Source organism: Coregonus clupeaformis, chromosome 7, assembly GCF_020615455.1.
Source record: "Coregonus clupeaformis isolate EN_2021a chromosome 7, ASM2061545v1, whole genome shotgun sequence".
Lineage (NCBI taxonomy): Eukaryota > Metazoa > Chordata > Actinopteri > Salmoniformes > Salmonidae > Coregonus > Coregonus clupeaformis.
The window spans coordinates 5,632,109-5,656,108 of NC_059198.1; the positions used below are offsets into that span (position 1 = coordinate 5,632,109).

Consider the following 24,000-nt stretch of genomic DNA (forward strand, 5'->3'; position numbering starts at 1 on the left):
TCCCAGGCCTGAATTAGTCCCTGATTAGAAGGAGGGGATGAAAACCAGAAGTATTTCAGCCCTCCAGGACCAGGATTTGGCAGCCCTGGTATAGGGAATAGGGTGCCATTTGGGGGACATATCGTCTCAGTCTCTATGGCCTTTCAGTGGCTCCCTAAGGATGGGGAAAAGGCGTCCATAGCGGTGGCTAATGCAGTGAGCGTAGCAGAAGCAGCCTCGGGCAGGGTCAGTGAGTCAGTTAGTGTCCTCTCCTCCCTGGTCAGCTCCTCTACTCCCTGCAGGCTGGAGGTCAGTGACTCGGTGCTCTCAGGACTCATCTGGAATGTGGGGGTGTGGACCACGGTGCTCTGGGGGGTGGGGGAGACCACCTGGATGGACACGCCCGAGTTGGAGTACCCACCGCTGGGCTGAGGGGTCTGAGGGATGGTGGAGTCCCCCCTGAGGTCATTGAGGGCCGAGCTCACTAGGGAAGAATAGAACAAAATATAACAAAATAAACCAAACATACAGTTTATCCACATACGCACACACACACACATGCACACACACACGATTCAGAGGTTTGTACACTAGCTCATGGTGACAGCTGCCAGGCCTGTTCTATTGTTAGCCTCAGTAATAGACAATAGACATGACATCATAGATGCAAAGCTTTCTTGAATAGAATAGAGTGCTTTATATTTCACCAGTTACAATACTCAAACACAGAGAGAGAGAAAAAATAATTTGTGTTATAGACGTCACAGACACAATGTTGTTTATGTTGGTTTGCTATGTTTACACTGTGGTAATGACAGTGGTGTAAAGTACTTAAGTAAAAATAAGTTTTTTGGGGTATCTGAGCTTTACATTACTATTTATATTTTTTACATCTTTTACTTTTACTTCACTACATTCCTAAAGAAAAGTATGTACTTTTTATCCATACATTTTTGTCACAGTTCCCTCAGCCAGAACCCAGAAGCAGACCAGGACAAGGAGAGTTGAACGAAGGTGAGGGTTTATTCAGATACAGAAAAAGGTGCAGAATAATCCAGGGACAGAGCGGGCGGCGTGGATGAGTAGTTGGGGGTGCAGTTCTAGGTCCAGTGATGGCTCGGCAGCCGCCGACCATCAGGCAGAGGTGGGGTGAAGGTTCCGGACGTGTGACTGCAGATGGGACAAAAACGGAGGTAAGGAAACAATAACCCAACAAAGTACAAAACAACAAAACTCACGCTAGAAACTCTAAAACTGATACTCAGATACACCTACTGTTCATGGCTAACGATCCGGCAGGAACTGGATGTTTGGCCAGAGCCTAAGAAGGGTGATGATGAGGACCAGGTGTGCAGATTGCTGATGGGATGCAGGTGCGGAAAACCAGAGAGCTCCCCGGAGCGTTCCCGAACCCTCGGGAAACTGGCAACTACGAACCGTAACACTAGTCACCAGACAGGACCCGACTCAGACTGCCGGGATCGTTACAGTACCCCCCCTCCGACGAACGCCACCGGGCGGACTCCCCGGAGCGCCAGGATGGAGGCGGTAGAATTCGCTGATGAGGTCAGCATCTAGGACCTGTCGCCGCGGAATCCAACTCCTCTCTTCAGGACCATACCCCTCCCAGTCCACGAGGTACTGGAAACCCCGGCCCCGCCGTCTGGAATCCATGATGCGACGCACCGTGTAGGCAGGACCACCTCCGATCATCCGAGGAGGAGGAGGCGGAGGCGGAGGAGGCAACAGAGGACTGAGGAATACAGGCTTGAGGCAGGAGACATGAAAGGTGGGATGGACTCTGAGCGTCCTCGGTAGTTTGAGTCGAACTGCCACCGGATTGATCACCTTCTCCACCACAAACGGACCAATGAACTTCGGTAACAACTTCCTAGACTCAGTCCGTAACGGAAGATCCCGTGTGGCCAACCAAACCCTATCTCCGATGGTATAGGTGGGAGCGGGGATCCGGCGACGATTCGCCTGGAGCTGATACCGGTCCGAACCTCTAAGGAGTGCCTTTCTGGCCCGATGCCAGGTCCGGTGGCAACGACGAATATGGGCCTGAACAGAAGGCACTGAGAGCTCCTTCTCCTGAGAAGGGAACAGGGGAGGTTGGTAGCCATACAGGCACTGGAAGGGAGACATCCCAGTGGCAGATGTAGGGGAGAGTATTGTGGGCATACTCAACCCAAGGCAACTGAGAGGCCCAGGAGGTGGGGTTGGAAGAGACCAGACAGCGTAGCGTGGATTCCATCTTCTGGTTGGCTCTCTCCGCCTGACCATTGGATTGGGGGTGAAAACCAGATGTGAGACTGACTGTAGCTCCAATGGCCAAACAGAAGGACTTCCAGACAGCAGAGGTAAACTGAGGGCCACGGTCGGAAACGATATCACTGGGCAAACCGTGGACCCTGAAAACCTCCCTAACCAGGATCTCGGACGTCTCCGAGGCAGAGGGAAGCTTGGCAATAGGCACAAAGTGGGCGAACTTGCTGAATCTGTCCACGATAGTCAGAACGACCGTGTTCCCCTCAGAAGCGGGCAACCCCGTGACGAAGTCCAGGGCCAGATGCGACCATGGACGCCGGGGAATAGGAAGGGGGTGAAGTAGTCCAGAGCTGGGCCGATTGGTACTCTTATTCTGCGCACACACTGGACAGGCAGCAACAAAACCCCGAGTATCCTCGGCCATGGCAGGCCACCAAAAAGCGTCTGCGAAGAAACGCCATTGTCCGAGCCACGCCAGGGTGACAAGCCATCTTACTGGCGTGGGACCATTTGAGGACAGCAGGACGAACCGACTCAGGCACAAACAACCGACCGGGTGGACCGTTACCGGGACCGGGCTGAGTCCGAAGGGCCGCCAGCACCTCCTCCTCAATCTTCCACATAACTGCTCCCACGACGCAGTTCCGGGGGAGAATTGTCTCGGTCTTGGACCCACTCTCCTCCGTCTTGGAGAACATCCGGGACAAGGCGTCCGCCTTGCCGTTCTTAGATCCAGGTCGGAACGTCAGGACAAACTTGAATCGTCCGAAAAACAACGCCCACCTGGCCTGACGGGAGTTGAGACGTTTAGCCGATTGCACGTAAGCAAGATTCTTGTGGTCAGTCCAGACAATAAACGGTTGCTCCGCCCCCTCCAACCAGTGGCGCCACTCCTCCAAGGCAAGTTTCACCGCGAGAAGCTCCCGGTTACCCACATCGTAATTCCTCTCCGCAGGCGAAAGGCGACGAGTAGTAGGCGCAGGGATGGAGTTTACTGTCCGTGGAGCATCGCTGCGACAGGATGGCGCCAACTCCCACATCAGACGCGTCCACTTCAACGACGAACTGACGGGCCGTGTCCGGTTGAGAGAGAATCGGTGCGTTGGTGAATCGCCTCTTCAAATCCAGAAACGCTCGATCCGCCTCCGGATTCCACTTGAAGGTCCTGATACTGGAAGTCAAGGCAGTTAATGGAGCGGCCACACGGCTGTAATCCCGGATGAATCTGCGGTAGAAATTCGCAAACCCCAAAAATCTCTGGAGCTGCAATCTCGTACCGGGCTGGGCCCATTCCAGAACCGCTCTAACCTTCTCCTGGTCCATCCTAATCTCACCCCTGGAGATGATGTACCCGAGAAAGGATGTCGTGTGGGCGTGAAACTCGCACTTCTCGGCCTTCACGAACAGGCGATTCTCCAATAATCGCTGCAGAACCTGCCGGACATGCTGGACGTGGTCGGAAGGTTCCTTCGAGAAGATCAGAATGTCATCCAGGTAAACAAACACGAAGAGACCGATCATATCTCTCAGGACGTCGTTCACCATACTCTGGAATACCGCTGGAGCATTGGTCAGTCCAAACGGCATCACCTGATACTCGAAGTGCCCCATCGGTGTATTGAAACCCGTCAACCACTCGTCCCCCTCTCTGATCCGGACCAGGTGATACGCATTGCGTAGGTCAAGCTTGGTGAACACCGTAGCACCCTGTAAGGAGTCGAAGGCAGAACTCATCAAGGGCAGGGGATACTTGTTCTTGACCGTGATGTCATTCAACCCCCGATAATCAATACACGGTCGAAGAGAGCCATCCTTCTTACCCACAAAGAAGAATCCTGCCCCCAGGGGGTGATGACGAGGGACGAACGAGACCAGCAGCTAGGGACTCCTTGATGTAGGTCTCCAACGCCTCACGTTCAGGTCGGGAGATACTGTATAACCTTCCCTTGGGGTAGACAGCTCCAGGGACCAGGTTGATGGCACAATCATATGGTCGGTGGGGAGGGAGTGACAGAGCCTTCTGCTTACTGAAAACTTCCCCAAATCGTGATATGTCTCGGGAACCAGGGACAAATCTGGGGGTTTAGCCTCAATCACCTGACTGGGAACCGAATGGGGGCAGGCAGTCTTGAGACAGTTAGCATGACAATCCAGGCTCCAACTCGTTACCTTGCCCGTCACCCAATCGAACGTGGGATTGTGTTCCTTCAGCCAGGGGTATCCAAGGACCAGAGGAACATGGGAAGACGGCAGAATGAAAAATGAAATCATCTCAGAATGATTCCCTGACAACCGCATCTTAACCGGTTCAGTCCTCATCGTGATACGTGCCAGACTACTGCCGTTCAGAGTGGTCGCTTCAATGGCTTCCGGCAATTGCTCCTTGGAAAGCCCCAGCTGTTCCACCAACTCGGCATCAAGAAAGCTTCCATCGGCACCTGAATCGATAAAAGCGTTAAGCGCTAAGCTCTGATTCCTGTTCACAAGGGTAGCCGGGAAGCGGGGTCTGACAGAGGTACTGAGAGGTTGAAACTGGCTCGCTAAAAGTCCTCCCAACTTTAGCGAGCCGGGCAGTTTGACGACCGCCGGGAACAAGTGGAGATGTAATGTCCCGAGCGACCACAGTAGAGGCAGCAGTTGGTCCCTACGTCTATGTTGACGCTCCTCCTTGGTTAACCCGTGCCGCCCCACTTGCATGGGTTCAGAATCGGGAGAGAGGTCCTCTCCACTAATCCTTTGTGGTGGAGAATGATCGACGTGTTCTGGTCCACCACCCGACCCGACTGGGAACTGAGAAGCTGATCGATTGGACGGACCCCATTGCTTCTCCCTCCTTCGCTCTCGGACTCGATTATCCACCCGAATAGACAAGGCTACCAAGCTGTCCAGGTCACTAGGCTCCGGGTAGGAGATCAACTCATCCTTGAGCTGCTCCGACAGACCCTGGTAAAAGGCCGCTTGCAAAGACTCCTCGTTCCACCCACTCTCCACAGCCAACGTCTTGAACTCGATCACGAAGTCGGCCACGCTGCGAGTTCCTTGGTGAAGAGAAAACAGGCGCCTAGCTGCGTCCCTCCCTCGGACGGAATGGTCGAAGAGCTTCCTCATCTCGGCCGTGAACCCCTGGTATGAAGCCATGCAGGGATCCTGTCGTTCCCAAACGGCTGAAGCCCACTCCAGCGCTCGACCACGCAGCAACTCAATCACAAAGGCTATCCTAGCCTTGTCTGTGGCATAAGAGTAGGGCTGTAGATCGAACACTAATCCACACTGCATAAGGAAGGAACGGCATCTTCCCAGCTCCCCCTCATATTTATCCGGCGTCGGAACCTTGGGCTCACGGAGGGACACAACTTCAGAAGCGGCAGGCGAGATGGGTGAAACCGGTAGTGGGTCCTCCACCGGACACTGGCGTTGGTTCTGGACCTCCATCAGGCCGGTAGAAAGGTTCCGAACTGACAACGCGATCTCCTGTAGTACCGTGCTATGATGGCCCAACATCTTCTCCTGCTGGGTAATGGCATGGCGAACTGAGTCCAGGTCCGCTGGGTTCATAATTGGCCGGATCGTTCAGTCACAGTTCCCTCAGCCAGAACCCAGAAGCAGACCAGGACAAGGAGAGTTGAACGAAGGTGAGGGTTTATTCAGATACAGAAAAAGGTGCAGAATAATCCAGGGACAGAGCGGGCGGCGTGGATGAGTAGTTGGGGGTGCAGTTCTAGGTCCAGTGATGGCTCGGCAGCCGCCGACCATCAGGCAGAGGTGGGGTGAAGGTTCCGGACGTGTGACTGCAGATGGGACAAAAACGGAGGTAAGGAAACAATAACCCAACAAAGTACAAAACAACAAAACTCACGCTAGAAACTCTAAAACTGATACTCAGATACACCTACTGTTCATGGCTAACGATCCGGCAGGAACTGGATGTTTGGCCAGAGCCTAAGAAGGGTGATGATGAGGACCAGGTGTGCAGATTGCTGATGGGATGCAGGTGCGGAAAACCAGAGAGCTCCCCGGAGCGTTCCCGAACCCTCGGGAAACTGGCAACTACGAACCGTAACACTAGTCACCAGACAGGACCCGACTCAGACTGCCGGGATCGTTACAATTTTCCCTGACACCCAAAAGTACTCGTTACATTTTGAATGCTTAGCAGGTCAGGAAAATGGTGTAATTCACCCACTTATCAAGAGAACATCCCTGGTCATCCCTACTGCCTCTGACCTGGCGGACTCACTAAACACATGCTTCATTTGTATATTATGTCTGAGGTTGGAGCGTGCCCCTGGCTAGACGTAAATAATAATAAAAAACAAGAAAAGGATGCCGTCTGGTTTGCTTTATATAATTTGAAATTATTTATACTTTTACTTTTACTTTTGATACTTAGGTATATTTAAAACCAAATACTTTTAGACTTTTACTCAAGTAGTATTTTACTGGGTGACTTCACTTTTACTTGAGTCATTTTCTATTAAGGTATCTTTAATTTTACTCAAGTATGAAAAGTGGGTACTTTTTCCACCACTGGGTAATGACAGTGTTTGTTGAGCAGGTTTGGGGTCAACTTCAATTCATTTAAGTAAACAGGAAGTAAATGAAAATGTTACCCAAAAAATTATTGAGAAAAATTTGATTTGGAATTGGAATATTAGTTTATGTCCTGAATTGAAATGGAATTGACCCCAACCCTGTTGCTGAGTTATCAACCTATGGGATAGCTAGCTTTGTTATGTTGTCGTGTTCACTGAACCGTCATCAGAGATACATTCCTCACATGATAAACGAGGAGGTCAAGGACACGAGGAGATAGATTAATGTGGTGCTGAGCTCTGCACCTGTCAGCTGACCCCTGACCTCCAGGCGCCACATGTGGCGGCCATGTCTGAGAACCCTGTCGAAACAAGGGACTCAGTATTAATGTTTTTCCTGCTTGTTTCCAGTGCTTATGTTTCAGAATGTCTTTAGTTCAATTTCCAGTGATAATGTTTCAAATCTAAGTCCTCTCCAGGACTTATGTTTCAGACGGTGAAGTTTTTAAGTAATTTACATAACCACCATAACAATGTTTGGGTGTGTGTGGAACAAACAGCTGACTGAAGACAGGATGGTCGGGCATTCGTGCGGTTGAGTCCGTTTCCATGGTAGCACGGACTCTTTACAACGTGATAAAACTTTGTTGTTCCTTGCTGAAACAAGCAAGGTGTTGTAGCAAACCAGTCCCCCCTCACTGCAGCAGCAGCACATGCAGTCAGGCGCGGAGTAGAGGAGGAAATGTGCATCTTTTTAAACGAAAATGTGCTATTCAAATGATTGTAACGGTGACCGCGGTCATTTGGCTGACCAATAAACGTCATCCAAAATTCCACGACCGTCACAGCCCTAATGGCAAGGTCTTTAAATGTTTTAGCCTGTGAGGTCTTTAGGCCATTTCCAGCGCTTGTGTTTCAGCCTGTGAAGTGTGTAATGGTGGAATGGGTATCGTATGGTACTGGGTCAGATGAGATCAGCCTGGCAGCAGCTGCTGTATCACACAGTTAACATTTATTTTCTCCTTTCTCTTTCAGGTCTCTCCCTCTTCCTTCCTCTCTCTCTCCCATCTCTATTTCTCTCTTTTCCTCTGCCTCTCTTTCAGGTCTTTCTCTCTCTCTTCTCCATCTCTCTCACACTCCCCCTCTTCTCTCTCTGTCCTGTGGTTTGTGTCATTCGTCACTATGCACTGTGTGCTGCTCTGCTCGCGCTTCATTACGCCCAAAAACAACAACGGGCAAAAAAACTACAAACAAACTGCAACTTCAGCAAAAACAGCCCAGCAAGGTCTCTCTCTCTACCCCTTCCCCCCTTTACCCATTCCCACTATTTCCCCTCTCTTTCTGTATGTATCTCTTTATCTCTAACTCATATTTTCCCTGTCTCTCTCACACACAAGTACTGTACAAAGCTGTGGTGCTGATGTTGAGAGAGGGGTCTCCATTGAGAACGCAGTAGTCAGGTGCTTATGTTGAAGAGGTAGAGAGGTCTGCATTGACAACACTGTAGTCAGGTATAGAGAGAAGTACCTCCCCATTGAGAATACTGTATTCAGGTGCTGCTGTTGAGAGGTAGAGACTAAAGAGAGGTCTCCATTGACAACAGGTGCTGATGCTGAGAGATAGAGAGGTCCATCTCCATTGAGAACATAAGGTCAGGTGTGTTTCTGTGCTCCCACAGCCTCCCCAGGCCCCCTGCTAGAATGTCAGGTCAGCACTCGTTTCACGCAGCAGGACTGTTGTGTACCAGGAAGTGTAAGAATGTTCGCTGCTCCACAGCTATTTGGATGTGTGTGGTGCATGCCTTTGTTGTTTTGGAATGTGTGCCTCAATGTGGTGGTCAATGTGGAAAACACCGATGTGTGTGTGAGTGGAGTGTTTGTGTGTCTAAAACAAAGGTAGACATATGCTATGTGCAGGGTTTTTAAAACATCTGCCTGTGTGTATGTATGTTTCAGCATATCTGTTTGTATGTGTGTATGTGAGGGAGACGTTCTCTGCATGTATGTGGTTTTGGTTGTCTTTGCATTGTAATCTGTGCTTCTGTATGTATTGAGTATGTGGTTATGTTTGTGTGTGTCAGTCTCTGTGTGTGTTCATTTGTATATTTGTAAAGTGTGTGTGTTGTCAAGGACATAGCTGTGTTGTTCTCCCAGGAATGCCAGCCAGTCAGCCATTAAGGGCTCAGGGTTCTCTCTCTGGAATAGGGCTTACATTCCCAGCTGCTCTACACTACACACATACACACACACACCCTGAGCCCTGCTGACATTTTCATCTCCCTCATTCTCTCTCTCCTTCTTTCCTGCCTCCCTCTCTTCTGAAGACGTGTGCAATGCCCCCCCCCCCCTCTCTGTGTGTCACACAAAGACATCCTGAACCCTGCAGACATTTTCTCTTCTATCTCCTTCACTTCCCATATTTCTTCCCCCCCCTCTCCTGCCCTCATTCTCTCCTTTCCTCTCTCCCTCTCTCCCACTCTCTCGCTCTCTTGCTCTCTCCTCAGCAGCAACTCCACTCAGATTAAACAACAGCCTACCTGATGGTTACTCGTAGTTGTAGCCTACTCGTTCTCATTTAACTAACTTAATTCTGTCATTTTAATTCCATTTTGCATTGATTAGAGATCTCCCATGTTGCTTACTACACATGGAGCCACTGAATGTAGACAGTACCACTTTGATTGGCCGACAATAACAACCGCGTGAAACCCGTATAGGCTACTACGGTATGTACTTTTATGGGGCGCATGTCATAAAAACTACATTCAAAAGATTGTTTTATTGAATTAAGAATGTCAAATGTCATGGCATATCCTTGTGTGTAGCATTGTCACATAGATAATACAATTTAGACAAAGCCTTTTCATTGTTAAAATAGACACATTCTTTTTTTTCTTCTTCAAAAATGTATAATCAAATACTAACGTCCATTCGGACATTCGAATATCCAAATAACTGTGCCCATCCCTACCTCATATACTCAAGTGTTTCCATTATTTTATCAGTTACCTGTGTGTGTGTGTGTGTGTTCTCTCACCCCGGCTCTCCTGGTGAGCCCAGAATTCTTGGACCGTTTTGGCGATGTCACGGTTATCCTCTCTAAGCTCCCTCTGCCACTGGCGCAGCTCCTGCACATCTGCACGGGCCCGCACCTACACACACAGTCAGAAAAAGTTGTAATGACCAGACTTGTGTTTGACCTTGATTGAATCCACAGTCAATCAAACTAAAACAGGCAGTATCATCTACAGATGGTCCAAATCCTCTCTGGTAGTATCCTACTGGGTTTCAATCTGGAGCAGCTGGAACAGAAACAGACTGGGCAGGCACACCTCAATATAGATTCCTTCCTCCAGAATACCATACAGCAGTGTGTGTGTGTGTGTGTGTGTGTGTGTGTGTGTGTGTTTGTGTGGTGTGTGTGTGTGTGTGTGTGTGTGTGTGTGTGTGTGTGTGTGTGTGTGTGTGTGTACTGTACGCTGCTGGCAATAGGATGGGTAGTTAACTTTCATGCGGATTCCCGTGTTGATAAAATTATGTGTTTGAAAGTAAACTGAAGGCATTGCCAGTGCCAGCTCTTTCAGCTATTGTATGTTGATGATAATGTGGATAATAATGCAGAGGATAATGTGGATGGTGGGCCAAAATCCAGAATACTGAGAGAGCATGTTTTTCCTGGAACCTTTCCCAGGTCTTTCCCTGTGTTTCTGTGTGGCCTCCAAGCTTTCAATGAGGTTCCAAATAGCTTCTGCATGGTAGCTGAATAGAACATGTCCCTGAATCCTCCTCTCTCCCAGCCCCCCTACACTCTGACTAGGCCTTTGTTTCTCACTCCCTTTCTCTCAGAGTCCCTCTTCACCCGTTTCCTCCTGCTCTCCATTCTCCTCTCTCCCCTCCTACTCCCTGTCTGTCTGTCTGTCTGTCTGTCTGTCTGTCTGTCTGTCCACCTGCCTTTCTTTTTCTTAATCTTTCTATCCCCACCCACTTTCCTGTTTGCCACTCTCACCTCCTCTCTTCCTTGTTCCCATCTGTCCTTTTCTTTTATACCATTCTCCTTCCCCTCCTCCTTCTCTCTCTCCCATCTTTCCTCTCTCTTCTCCTCTCCATCCCCACCTCACTTCTTGCCTCTCCTTCCCTCATTTCACCCTTCCCCCTTGCTCCCATTTTTCTCTCCCTCTCCTCCCTCTCCCCAGTGTGTCCCTTTTACGTCTCTCTCCCCTCCTCCCATCATCCCTCCTTTCACTCTCTCTACCCTCCCCTCTCTCTACCCTCACCTCTCACCCTCCCACCCCTTGCTCCCATTCCTTCATCTCGCTCCTGTTCCTCAGCCTCCCCTCCTCCCTCTCTCCCCCTCTCTCCCCAGTATAGCCTTAGTTAGTGGTTAGCCGTAGCTAGCTGCAGTCTAACTGTGAGTGTGTGGCTGTGAAAGTGGGCCTGTTACGTAAGGCCGTACCATGGCGTTGGGGTGGAGGGGGGGGTAGGGGAGGGGGAGCCATGGTTTATTCAGTGGGTGTCATTACGCAGTACCAACCCCTCTGCTGATGGGAGATTCCAAAGAGATGGAAATTAGGGGTGAGGGTCAGGTGGGGGGAGGAGGGGGAGCGATGGGGCAGTCTGTCTTGTTTGTGTGTGTGCGTGCGCATGTGTGCATGTTTGTGTGTGTGTGTGTGTGTGTGTCGGTATGGCACTTGAGGAAGAAAGAGGATGGGTGATGGTAGTGTCTGTGTATATCAATGCAGATAGCTAGTTAACCAGGGGGACGTTTTGTTATGGCTCAAGTGCATCATGGATTCAGTTTAGTACTGCATCATGTCTGTACACGTGACTGTTTCATTACATACAGATGAGTTTTTTTGTGTATCAAACCATTAGTGCGCCTTTCCTAATCTTTTGAATATGTGTATATTGTGTACTTTGGTGTGCACATGAGGGTGTATGTGTTTGTCTGTGTGTGTTTTAGTTGAACATGTGAGCGAGTTGTCCCTACCCTGGGCATGTGTGAAGGATGGGCATTTCAAACGTGATTATATAAATGAGCGAGACAACACACACACACACACACACACACCAAAAACACAGTGAGACCCCATCCAGCTTAATCCCCGCTGGTATCCTCGCTCCAAGTCAGAGTCTTCCCAAGAAAAAATGTTCGCACACGTGTACACACACACACACACACACACACAAAACCACAAACACCGACATAAATACCTGACACAAAGATACGCAGATGCACACACACACACACACACACACACACACACACGGCTTTCAAGTGTTATTCTCTCTGTCAGGCAGTCTAGCTGAGACAGAGCTCTTTTCCAAGTCTGTGGGAGAAAAGAGAGGAGAAGAGAAGAGGAGAGGAGAGGAGAGGAGAGGAGAGAAGAGGAGATGAGAGGAGAGGAGAGGAGAGGAGAGGAGAGGAGAGGAGAGGAGAGGAGAGGAGAGGAGAGGAGAGGAGAGGGAGAGGAGAGGAGAGGAGAGGAGAGGAGAGGAGAGGAGAGGAGAGGAGAGGAGAGGAGAGGAGAGTCTGAGGCAGCTCAGAGACAGATCAGGCACTACTTCATCCCTTCATCCCCAGCAGAGCCGGGCCATGGAGGAATGTAGGGGTGGATGGAGAGGAGCAGGGAGAACCACGCTCTGCCCTAGGGTACTGCACTTCCTGTGAGCCACACAGGGTTCATCCAAGTGCCTTGTGGTTCCTCACTGCATCACTGGCTGTGTCTCAAACAGCACCCTATTCCCTATGTACGATACATGGCCCGTAGCCTACATATCAACACATACACACAAACTCTCTAGGTCAGATAGGGGAGAGGCGTTGTGCCGTGGGGTGTTGCTTTATCTGTTTTTTGAAACCAGGTTTGCTGTTCATTTGAGCAATATGAGATGGAATGGAGTTCCATGCAATAATGGCTCTATATAATACTGTACGCTTTCTTGAATTTGTTCTGGATTTGGGGACTGTGAAAAGAGGAGTTTACACTTTGAAGTGTACCTCCAGCACTGTACTGCACTGTGCCTAGCAGGAGTTAAAGGATGGAGGATTATGGCTAGCTGGACTATGGCTATGGTGTGTTAGCTAAGTACATTACATAACATGTGTTGTGTCGTAGCATCTCTCTTCTTAGTGTTCAGCCTAGCATCTGCCTGTGCTGCTCAGAGAGACAAGAACATTGTCTGACTGGGTGCTCTGTGATATACTGGCTGCTGTGGGGCATCAATGTGTGTTTCTGATGCCGGCCGTTCATCCTTTGGTAACAACTACACATATTGTCAATGAAAGAGGTGAGGGAGGGAGGGGTACACACACATGCACATACATACGTACGTATGCACACACACATACATACACACACACACACACACACACACACACCCCTCCTCTGCAGTCAACGCTGCGTCAGGCAGGTTACATAACTCAGCCAAGTGAGTGAGAGAGAGAGAAAGAGAGAGATAGTCGGATGGAGGGAGGAATAGGAGAGTATGGTGTAGGGGGGATTGAATGAGAGAGGAAGGAAGGAGTAGGATGGATAAAGGGATAGAGGTGAGAACGACAGAGGAGAATAGTATTGACGTCTACTGCAAAGCTTCACATACACTGTTTCCACCCCGCTGAGCCACACACACACACTCCTCTGAAGCATGATGGCACTGTGCAGAGCATCGGAGCATCACACAGGCAGCTCTCTCAGTTCACAGTTGACTGTGTTTGTACATGCTGCTGCTGTCTCTGCTCTGCTGGCTGTGGCTGCTTTGAGCCCCAGGTAACAAACCCCTCAGGGCACAGCCCAATGTCTCTTCAGCACCAGCTTCAGGCCTATCATGACAGTCCTACCTCCCCAGCCCCAGCCAATCCAAGCCCCAGCTTTTGATACAGTCCAATACCTCAGCACCAGCACAACACTGCCGCCTGCAAAATACATATTTATATATATATTTCATTGACAGAACAGTGGGGGGGTATCATAAAGTAGTATCTCAGACACTGAAGTGGCCGAGATGGGGCTCAGACCCCCTGCCACCAGGGGTATATGTGAGTTGGGAGGGCTTACCACTACGCCCTAGTTAAGCCTCCAAAACAGCACTAACAGTGTTCCTCTCCTTCTCTCCCTCTCTGATCATCGCTGAAAAAGCATTTTAGCAGTGCTTTCCTAGCCGTCTCTCTCCACTCCCTCCCTAAACTTCTAGAGGGGAGAGTATGCAGTGCTATCCCTCGCCCTATTGAACTTCACCTCAGTCAGAGTAGGATAAACACATGGAGTCAATGAGAGAGGACCGATTCACTACCGCCACCTCCTGTTGAGGAGAGGAATTACAACCAAATACAGCAAGCGATAACACAAGAGATTCAATACAGCCTACCTCTGGCCACACTGGCAGAACAGGACACAGGGACACGCGGAAACACACACACACTCGGCATGCTCTGCTCTGCCCACCACATTTCTTTTTCAAGCCCACTTGAGCAGAGCCTGATTGGACATGACAGATCTACATCACAGCTGGCATCATCAAGCCTCAATCATTTATAATGAACAAAAATATAAATGCAACATGGAACAATTTCAACAGTTTTACTGAGTTACAGTTCATATAAGGAAATCAGTTATTTGAAATCAATTCATTAGGCCCTAATCTATGGATTTCACATGACTGGGCAGGGGCGCTTGGGAGCCAGGCCCAGCCAATCAGAATGAGTTTTTCCCCACAAAATGGCTTTATTACAGACATAAATAGTCCTCAGTTTCATTAGCTGTCTGGGTGGCAGTTGAAGAAGTGGTCTGCAGTTGTTAGGCCAGTTGGACATACTGCCAAATTCTCTAAAACGACGTTATGGTAGAGAAATTAACATTAAATTATCTGGCAACAGCTCTAGTGGACATTTCTACAGTCAGCATGCTCCCTCAAAACTTGAGACATCTGTGGTGTGACAAAACTGCACATTTTAGAGTGGCCTTTTATTGTCCCCAGCACAAGGTGCACCTGTGTAATGATCATGCTGTTTAATCTGCTTCTTGATAAGCCACACTGGTCAGGTGGATGGATTATCTTGGCAAAGGAGAAATGCTCACTAACAAGGATGTAAACAAATGTGTGCACAAGATTTGAGAGAAATAAGCTTTTTGTGAGTATGGAACATTTTTGGGATCTTTTATTTCAGCTCATGAAATAGGGGACCAACACTTTGCATGTTGCGTTTATATTTTTGTTCAGTATACATTGACAATGAGGAGATGTATTTATTTATTTATGGCTGGATTTTCCCATGCAATCACAGAGTCACAGGCAAGAGAAGAAAAGGGGCTGTTTTGGTGTTTGTGTGTGTTTGTATGTGTGTGTGTGTAAAAAAGGGGTCTTTTGTGGTTACATCATAAACAGACAACAAAAACAGTGTCTAGTAGATAGACGAGACAGACAGAGACTTGTCTGATTAGAAGTGTGACTATGGGTGTGTGTGTGTGTGTATTTACATTTTTTGTCATTTATGAGACACTCTAATCCAGAGCGAATTACAGCATTAGTGTCTATATTTATCCATAACAGAGCACTCAAGATCACCCACACAGGAAGGAATTAGGCAGCGCATCACTGATGACATAATCACGCTGTACCCAGAAAATAATGGGATTGCACAATATATTTGTTTCATATGGGGGCACTGGCCAGCTCCTGCAAATGCACACAACTGAACACAATAATACACACACATGCACGCACGTAAAAGAACGCACATAAGCGTGTGCGCGCACACACACTAACACACACCAAAATAGGGGACAGTGGAGCATTTAACCCTTTACACACTGTGCACTGACACCCTTTAAAACGGTCTAAGACTATTTCTCATCTAAAATAACAGTGACCTTTAATTTACTGTCAACAACACTCACCTTATAGCCCCGCCAGAAGGACTGGAGGAGAACAGCAGCCTGCTGGTCTGACAGCAGTAGGGAGAGAGGGACGGGAGGCCTGGGACTGGGAGAGGGAAGAGGGGGGGGATGGAGAGAGGAGAGGGCAGCGTGTGAGTCACCTGTGTTCATAAGGGCAGCATCAGCCTAAGGTGCAAGTTTGTGTCACTGTGTGTGTGTGTGTGTGTGTGTGTGTGTGTGTGTGTGTGTGTGTGTGTGTGTGTGTGTGTGTGTGTGTGTGTGTGTGTGTGTGTGTGTGTGTGTGTGTGTGTGTGTGTGTGTGTACATGCATACATAATATGTGTGATTTCTGAGATGACCTTCTTGCTCTGTGTGGAGTTTGCGTCTACACTTTATTAAGTCTCCTGCAACTCACTGTATCCTGAGCCAGTCCTTGACAAATGGGATCTCATGGAAGTCCACAGGGGCCTGTCCCTGCCGGCGGGGGTTCCGACTGCAGTGGGAGAGAAGAAAAGGCTTTGGAACCGACAGTAGCAGACAGAAGATTGAGCTTAGTTTCACACAAAGACAAACTACAGTCATAGTTGCGTAACACCAATACATTTTTAGAGACAGACAAAAAAAAACATTTAAAAATGGTAAAAGCAATGGCTTAGCACTCAGAAGACAAAGAGGTGGCAGAAAGTTCAGAGACATTGTCAAAGCTTTTTACTAAATCAACTGAGAATGGAAGAGAGCAAAGAGGGCAGGCAGGCAGGCAGGTAGGCAAGCAGTCTTACTTATACAGCCACTCAGTTAGGAAGTCACAAGCGTTGAATGCTGTTATTTTCCTCTAAAACAGGTAAAAGGATCACAGTGTTACTGTAGTGTAATAATCAGCAGAGCTCTACAGAAGTAGGCTACAGTATAATCATCATGATCATAGTATAATCAGTGCGTGAAGTGGGATTAAATAAGTCCTAGTACTAGTTTTGGGTGTTGGTATTCATCATATGTTAGAGACAATATTTTATAAGAGGTGATCATAGATCATGTCACTCTATAATTCAAAGTTGTTTTATGTAGTACAGTCACGGGAAGCAAACTATTAAAATACTGTAGTGTATTGTAGTTTGGTGGTCTGTAGTGTTCTGCAGGGCCACATTGATGTCTAGTAAATGGCCATTATATCATGTTAGTGTTATTGTGTGACATAGACCTAGTGCCAGTACCTCCAGGCAGTGTTGTCTCTGGGCCTCTCTCAGCATGGCCTCCAGTCCAGGCAGTAGCACTGGGAATACGGACCCCTCCAGGAACTGGGTGATTGGGCCTGGGGCAGACATGGGAATGGATCAACACAAGTGGGGGAAGAGTGGCCTTTCTGCCATGCAAGGGAACATTTCACTCCAAATGTAGCCTAAAACATTGTTATGGTACTATTATTGGGGAGTAAAATTGAGACAGACTTGAAACATTGTTATCCTCTACTGTGCTTTGAGTGTTAATTAAACAAGAAAGTATTGTTCCTGATAAAAGCGTAGATTATGTGTAGGGATTGAGGGGGAAGAGTAGTATCGGGTCTTGCACCAGAAACACTGAGGCTACAGGACACTAGCCTACTTCCTGTGCCATAAACTTTGAGACCTCTTGGCAGAGGCCATAGTATGTTTAGCACATACAAAGAAGCTACAGTTTTAAGTTTGAAACTCACGTTGATGGAGCTGGGGAGTGGATGCAGGGTGTGTGGTCAGACAGGAGGATGGAGGTTTGTCCAAGACAGAGTATCCAGCAAGGGCAGGGTGGCTCAGAAGAGGGTCAAAATGTTTCACAGGGTCATCATCCACAGCAACCTAGAAAGCCATACAGCACCATTTAGACAAACATATCGTTTTCTTTTTTAAATTATTTTCTTCTTTTTTTTTTACAAATGAATTGTATTTACTCAAGTGCAATTATAGTTGGCCGCCTTACCTTAGCTGCCAGGAGACCATAGAAGACAGGAGTGTGCTTGCTGGCGCTGTACTGGGAGACATGAGTGCTCACTGAACCACTGTCTGTCCAAGCAGCGCTTGGTGGACTGGGCTGCTCCGACTCATATTCTGGTTGCACAGAACAATGAAAACGAAATATTTGTGCCTATTTTAGTCGATAATATGCATATCGGTATTTTCAATTAACTCTCAAGCGAAGCATACCTTACCTTCACAGACTTGTTGCCACAATGATTTCTTAGCACCGATCATTTTTGCCATGTTGAGGCAGTTGCTAAGAACGCATTGCTGGTTGTCAAGGAAAAACGTATCTTCCTACTTCCGGTTTTAAAAAAAAACAATTACAAGGAATATTTGGGATTAAGTACACATTTCTCTGAACCCAAAAAACAAATTATAAACACCATTACAAAATATGTATAATGGCACAACAAGTCTTTAAAATAAACCAATGGCAAACAAGCACGGGCTGTTCTTAGAATAATCTCCCACCTCAGCACTGGAGGGCAGCAGCTACAGCTGACTCAGACAGACAGAAGCGATGAGGGAGTTTTATTACACTGGCCCGAGTTAAATTAGGCAAAGCCCCGTCACATCATCGGGACGCTCAGTCATGTTGTCAACAAGGCAGCATGGTGCATCGTCCAGCAACATACAACATATTTTTTCCATAAAATAAATGTTTGAATTTTCTAACTAGTTTTAATTGGGAAGGGAGATAAAGCGTTTTCATCAAAAGCAATCCATTTTGCATGTGAAAACACAGAATCCTACTCATCACACCACGTGCTTAGTTACATGACTTTTGTTTTGAGCCGACTTTGCGGTCGGCCATACCGGACACCTGGCTCACGCCCGGGAGGCAGCCCGATTCCAAATCGAATGCAATCAACGCTAACACGATCGACTCGGGTCATGCCCGGGGCATTAATAAAACTCTATCATTCCTACTTATGATCTACTCTGTATTTTGAGCAATGAAGCTTATAATAACTTGGTTATATCAAAAGTCCATTTGAATTACGATTCATGTGGTGGGCCTATAAGCTTATAATACAACTAAAAATGGTGATCAGAAGAAAAGCCCTCAAACTCAACTCTGGACCTCAAAGCCAGTTCCTCTGCATTTTTTTCCATCAGGGACTGATTTCGACCCGGGACGGATTTCGACCCGGGACACCCAGTGTGTACAATTAATTATAAGGTAGAACAGAAAACCAGCAGGCTCCGGACCTCGTAGGGTAAGAGTTGAGTACCCCTACCCTATAGTGATCTCTTATTCTAAGGACATTCACCATCTAATGCATGGGTGTCAAACTCATTCCATGGAGGGCCTTCTGTCTACAGGTTTTTGTTTATTAATTTCAATTAAGCCCTAGACAACCAGGTGAGGGGAGTTCTTTACTAATTAGTAAGCTTGACTCATCAATCAAGCACAAGGGAGGAGTGAAAACCTGCAGACGCTCAGCCCTCCATGGGATGAGTTTGACACCTGTGAACTAATGGAACATTTTCTCTCATCCTCTCCCTGCTGCCATTCCAAAACCACTACTATCCCCCCAGATGTGACCCCAAATAATGCAGCTACCACAACTATCCCCCCAGATGTGACCCCAAATAATGAAGCTTTTAAATAAAAAACCAATACAGTCTTTATTAGGTAAAATATCACATGCATCAAAAGCTCTCGAAATGTAATTCTTTAGGAATATATTCCAAATGCGGTTTAGCTATCTCAGGATGACAGCGGCAACAAAACAAAAAAATATTTATTGAAAAACAAATGAAAAACAAATCTGTACTGTCCCAAGATGTTTCCAAAATGCACTGAAAATATTTTTGATAAAAATACATTGCACCAAGTCCTATCTTGCAGTAACTAATTATCTTTAAAATAAATAGGATCATGAAATAATTTTTTGTACATTTAGACTTGCCGGTCCACACAAAAAAACAAATTTATAGCTACCCCATCTATTTTTTCCCCACAAATAGTGAGGACTTGTGCAACACACATTTCATTTACATGCTGTAACAGGCATCATTTGTCATTATTCTCAACAAAAACTGTAAAAGTCAAACATAATTACACGTACAATGGGTAATAACAACAATAATAGAAATATGATCAATAATAACAATAATGACAAGGTGTACCCTTTTTCATAAAGCAACACTGATAAAATCAGATTTTTAAAAGGACCAACTATTAACAATGAAAAATATACAGATTACATTCCTGCAGGGAGTAGAAGGGATAATATGCTATCCGGGATCCTTGGGATGTCTATACTAACCTTAACCATACCCCTTACCTAACCCTAACCCTAACCTCAACTTCAATGGGGTGACGGCAGAGTTGGGACATCCCAAGGATCCCGTTTAGACATTTCCCGGAGTAGAAGCCCTAGTAGAGGATGTTATAATGACTGTGCAAGGAGCAGCCAAACCATTGGCTCTCTGCCCTAGAAGAAGCCAAACCATTGGCTGTCAGTCTCATTCTCGTTAACACTCTCCTGTCTGGACTCCACAGAGCTTTAGGGCCAAATGTTAACTTGAGATAAACATGTATCAACTCATTAAAAGCCTGTCCATGTGTGTAACATTTTCTATAGGAGAGAGATAGAGCTTAGTTTGGATGGCTGTGTGGATGCATAAAATCATTGCGAATGGGTAGTGTTGTTGATTCCAGAGAACGGTAGCAGTCCTGTCTGTGTCTTGTGAGTGTCCACTGACCACATTAGCTGGCCCTGCAGACTGACCAGCCAACAGCAGCAGAGAGAATTAGCTTTGGATCAAGAGAAGAGAGAGAGGCCTATACAGTGTCATGTAGGCCCAGGGTGTGTGAGGCCTATCTCCATGTCATTTAGGCCCAGTTCTGTGGCTTTGATTCTGAAATTCCATCAGAATCCACAAGGGGTCTCCAAAGAAACATCCAATTAAAAATAAAACATGATTAAAACACCAACCAAAACAGACATGATGTGTAAGGAAATAAAAAAAAGATGTGTGTAATCTGTTTCCATCTCGAGGTCACAGACTCCTGTGGTTGTGTGAGAGGGGCAGAGGAAAATGCTCCTCCAAAAAACCAAAGGGTTTTGACCTGGAGGGCTAATTCAGTGCAAGAGCAGGTTTAAGGAGGGGGGACTGGGACCGAGCTTCTTCCACCTTCACTCTTCTCTTCTCTTTCACATTCCCTGACGTTTCATTACAGTTCATTCTTTCATTCTTTTATCATTTCAGTACTGAGTAAAACAAAAACAAAACATCCCCCTTGGACACATTCTATCATAAATCAAACACCCATCCCGACACTTCTGAAGTTCCTCGTCTATATAAAAAATGTCTAGTTTTTCCCAGCCCCCTCCATTTAGAAAATATGTCCAGTACTATATACAGATAGGATGATATGTATGTCTCTGTTGACTGGCAGTTCAAATTGCTGCCATCCTCCCTCACTGGATGCGTGGTTCTCCATGGACTCTGAAGCGGTAGAGGCAGGTGTACTCGGGGTGACCCCAGTTGGTCAGCACCCGCACCTCGATGATCTGGAAGGCCCTGTCGTTCTTCTCCTGGAGGGAAGGAAGAGACATAGTAAGGAGTGATAAGTATTGGATCTCAAAGTATCTGATTTTTACAAAGATTTTTGACAAAGTAAAAAAAGAGCCAGAGAGAGGTCAGAGGGCAGTGGTTGTATGTAGGATGGTGAGGGGTTTTTGTGTGTGTTTGTTGGCACATGCACATGAGTGTGTAGAAACTGATGTCATTTCTTGTGTTTACCATGACAGGGAACTTCTGCATTGAGTCTCCGTTCTCCTGGTAGGTGTATTGACCCAACAGCTTTCCCTCCTCCTGATACTCATCATCCAGACCCTGAAAACACACAGAAACCAGTCAGTGATGTCAGGCAGGAGATTGAGGCTGAGCAGTGAGAGTACCAGTCTAAACACTACTGACGCTGAGACCATAGATAGCACCTGACCAACAGAAGGCACTCCATGTAGTTGCTGATATTGCCAGTAGGTAGGCATGTGTGTGTCTTACGTATACTGTGAAGTTGCGCGGGGCGCTGGCGATGTTGCTGGTAGGGGACAAGGCCTTGGGGATGTGCTCCAGACAGAAGGCTGTGGGAAGGATCCTCAGGGACAACCGGATGACCAGGTAACCATGAGAACCTTTAAACGCCCAGCAGTTCCCTGGATACACATCAGGCTGAGGGAAGGAAGGAGGGAAGGAAGGAAGGAGGAAGAGTTGGAGAAAAGACGATGGGCGGAGGGAGGGAGAGAGAGATAGTAAGACATGTTAGAATCACTGATAAATGTCTTCTAATCAGTCTCAACAAGATACTCCCTGTCCTGTTCAAATGTACTTGACTAACGATGTAATTGTTGAAATAACACTTTTCAACATTTGCTGTTATCTACAAATAAAAACACTGATTAAGAGGAAACAATGTCCCCTGGTGGTGTTGAAAATGAAAGCTTCATTGAAGAATATCTTTATTGAATCAGTGTCTTCTAAGCAGCTCAGCAGTTATTCCTGGATTGCAGCTATTGTTGGAAAGTGTTTTTATTTGTACACTGCCTTTGTGACCGGAACAATAAAGCTTCTGAACGTTTGAAATGGAGAGCTCACCTGGATGGCAACGCGGGGTGACTGGGAGAAGTACCAGAGGGGCACGCTGAACAGACTCATGAGGGCCGTCTTGGTCTCGTACGTCTCCGAGCAGCGCGTGCTTAGGATGCTACCACCTGACCGCACAGACACATGACCACGTTACATCAGAACCACAGTTCAACCACAACAGTGTCCTTTATTTCTACCCAAGAAGAAGACCACATTGGAAATACAAGTCTTAAGGTTTATGAGTGTTATCTTCTGGGAATAAGTGGATCTTCATATTTTTTATCAACCAATCAATTAATTAATCAATCAACGAATGAAAGAATGGGGGAAAGAAATACATTCTTATTCGATCTTAGGCCAAATGTTTATATGAGTTAGAAATCCTAATGCCTGAACCACACCTCTGGGGTGGGGAAACTGTATTGAAAAGCCATTTGACCATACACAGGGATAATGCAATGAAACACACAACATACATGATATAATACTAACACACACACACATCAAAATACAACACACAGACAAACGTCACAGACCACTCAGTTCATCTGGCTACTAATCTGATCTGTGGTGTATCTAATGGTTCCCCCTGTGCCTGTCCAATCCATACAGGCCATTAGTATGACAAACAACAGGCTTGTTGTCCATGGAGACAGACAACCTGAGCTTTGGCCTCTAAAGCCCTACTACCCTCTTCACTACTGCTATACAGTACCATTCATACTGAAATGGCACACTATTCCCTTAGTGCACTACTTTTGACCTGGCACCCTATTCCCTTTATAGTAGGGCACTATATAGGGAATAGGGTGCCATTTGGGATGCACCCTCAGGGCTGGCTGCTGTATAGTTATGTAACACTAGGCTAACGGCTAGGCTAATCCTTCCCATTGAACCACCATCATGGAGCTGGCTCTAACCCACAGGGTGGTTCTGTTCATGGACTTGTCAACAGGCTGGTTCTAACCCACAGGGTGGTTCTGTTCATGGACATGTCAACAGGCTGGTTCTAACCCACAGGGTGGTTCTGTTCATGGACATGTCAACAGGCTGGCTCTAACCCACAGGGTGGTTATGTTCATGGACATGTCAACAGGCTGGCTCTAACCCACAGGGTGGTTCTGTTCATGAACATGTCAACAGGCTGGCTCTAACCCACAGGGTCGTTCTGTTCATGGACATGTCAACAGGCTGGCCCTAACCCACAGGGTGGTTCTGTTCATGTAAACAGAGTGAGAGAACTCTCTTTACCTCCAGACTCCAGGGCGTAGTCCACTAGGCCCGTCCGATCCTGGGAGTAGAGTTTCAGGGCATTCTGGACGATCAGCTGCACTTGCTGGGGGAGAGAGAGGCAGGGACGGGGGTTAGGATGTGTGTATGGTGGGATACCTTTTGCAGAGACTCTGCCGTGCAACTTCACACACGACTCCTAGTCTCACTGACAATGACCACCTAACAGTCATCATATAGTGAAAGTACATCATATAGGAAGGAGATGGTTTCCAAGACCCAAATTAAACCTACTCCTGGTCCACTATTCACAAAGCATATCAGAGTAGTAGTGCTGAATGATCTAGGATCAGTTTTGCCTTTTAGATCATAATGAATAAGGTTATATGGTCAGATCCTAGATCAGCACTCCTACTCTGAGACACTTTGTGGATACGGACCGTGAAGTCAAAAGCATGCTCTATGGAGAACCTGGGTCCAGGAAACCGGTCCATCTTCATGAAATAAAGCATGATAATAA

General features: G+C 47.2%; 3 protein-coding genes across 8 annotated transcripts in view; all 3 read right to left on the reverse strand.

Annotated features, from left to right (window-relative positions):
* Positions 1–42: 42 nt before the first annotated feature.
* On the reverse strand, positions 43–16,798 carry LOC121570738 (IQ domain-containing protein K-like). The gene is made up of 6 exons (XM_041882195.2): positions 16,751–16,798; positions 16,434–16,486; positions 16,070–16,147; positions 15,676–15,760; positions 9,819–9,933; positions 43–463 (listed from the first exon to the last, which is right to left on the reverse strand). Exons 1-6 carry the CDS (start codon positions 16,796–16,798, stop codon positions 144–146), a joined length of 699 nt encoding a protein of 232 aa, XP_041738129.1. The 3' UTR covers positions 43–143.
* Positions 16,787–17,903, reverse strand: LOC121568777 (IQ domain-containing protein K-like). Its single transcript, XM_041879198.1, has 4 exons — positions 17,834–17,903; positions 17,605–17,732; positions 17,345–17,483; positions 16,787–16,963 (listed from the first exon to the last, which is right to left on the reverse strand). Exons 1-4 carry the CDS (start codon positions 17,883–17,885, stop codon positions 16,824–16,826), a joined length of 459 nt encoding a protein of 152 aa, XP_041735132.1. The 5' UTR covers positions 17,886–17,903; the 3' UTR covers positions 16,787–16,823.
* Positions 17,904–19,258: 1,355 nt separating this feature from the next.
* The window catches only part of LOC121568778 (SUN domain-containing protein 1), a 53,989-nt gene continuing 49,247 nt past the window's right edge, over positions 19,259–24,000 (reverse strand). For all 6 annotated transcript variants that reach the window (XM_041879203.2, XM_041879200.2, XM_041879199.2 and 3 more), the window contains 5 exons: positions 23,502–23,586; positions 22,260–22,375; positions 21,669–21,836; positions 21,405–21,497; positions 19,259–21,196 (listed from right to left, as the gene is read on the reverse strand). In XM_041879203.2, the coding sequence (XP_041735137.2) occupies positions 21,080–21,196; positions 21,405–21,497; positions 21,669–21,836; positions 22,260–22,375; positions 23,502–23,586 (579 nt within the window). In that variant the 3' untranslated portion in view covers positions 19,259–21,079. The remainder of the gene's footprint in view (positions 21,197–21,404; positions 21,498–21,668; positions 21,837–22,259; positions 22,376–23,501; positions 23,587–24,000) is intronic.

What these genes read in the sequence shown, in the direction of transcription:
- LOC121570738 (XM_041882195.2), bottom strand. Translation starts at nt 16,798, where the DNA reads ATGTGGCCCTGCAGAACACTACAGACCACCAAACTACAATACACTACA. An exon ending in AAGGACTGGCTCAGGATACA is followed by an intron (nt 15,761 to 16,069) that starts GTGAGTTGCAGG and finishes TCCCTCTCCCAG; the next exon opens with TCCCAGGCCTCCCGTCCCTC. An exon ending in CCTTCTGGCGGGGCTATAAG is followed by an intron (nt 9,934 to 15,675) that starts GTGAGTGTTGTT and finishes CTGTGTGTGTAG; the next exon opens with GTGCGGGCCCGTGCAGATGT.
- LOC121568777 (XM_041879198.1), bottom strand. Translation starts at nt 17,885, where the DNA reads ATGGCAAAAATGATCGGTGCTAAGAAATCATTGTGGCAACAAGTCTGT. An exon ending in ATGGTCTCCTGGCAGCTAAG is followed by an intron (nt 17,484 to 17,604) that starts GTAAGGCGGCCA and finishes ATGGCTTTCTAG; the next exon opens with GTTGCTGTGGATGATGACCC. An exon ending in CACTCCCCAGCTCCATCAAC is followed by an intron (nt 16,964 to 17,344) that starts GTGAGTTTCAAA and finishes TGTCTGCCCCAG; the next exon opens with GCCCAATCACCCAGTTCCTG.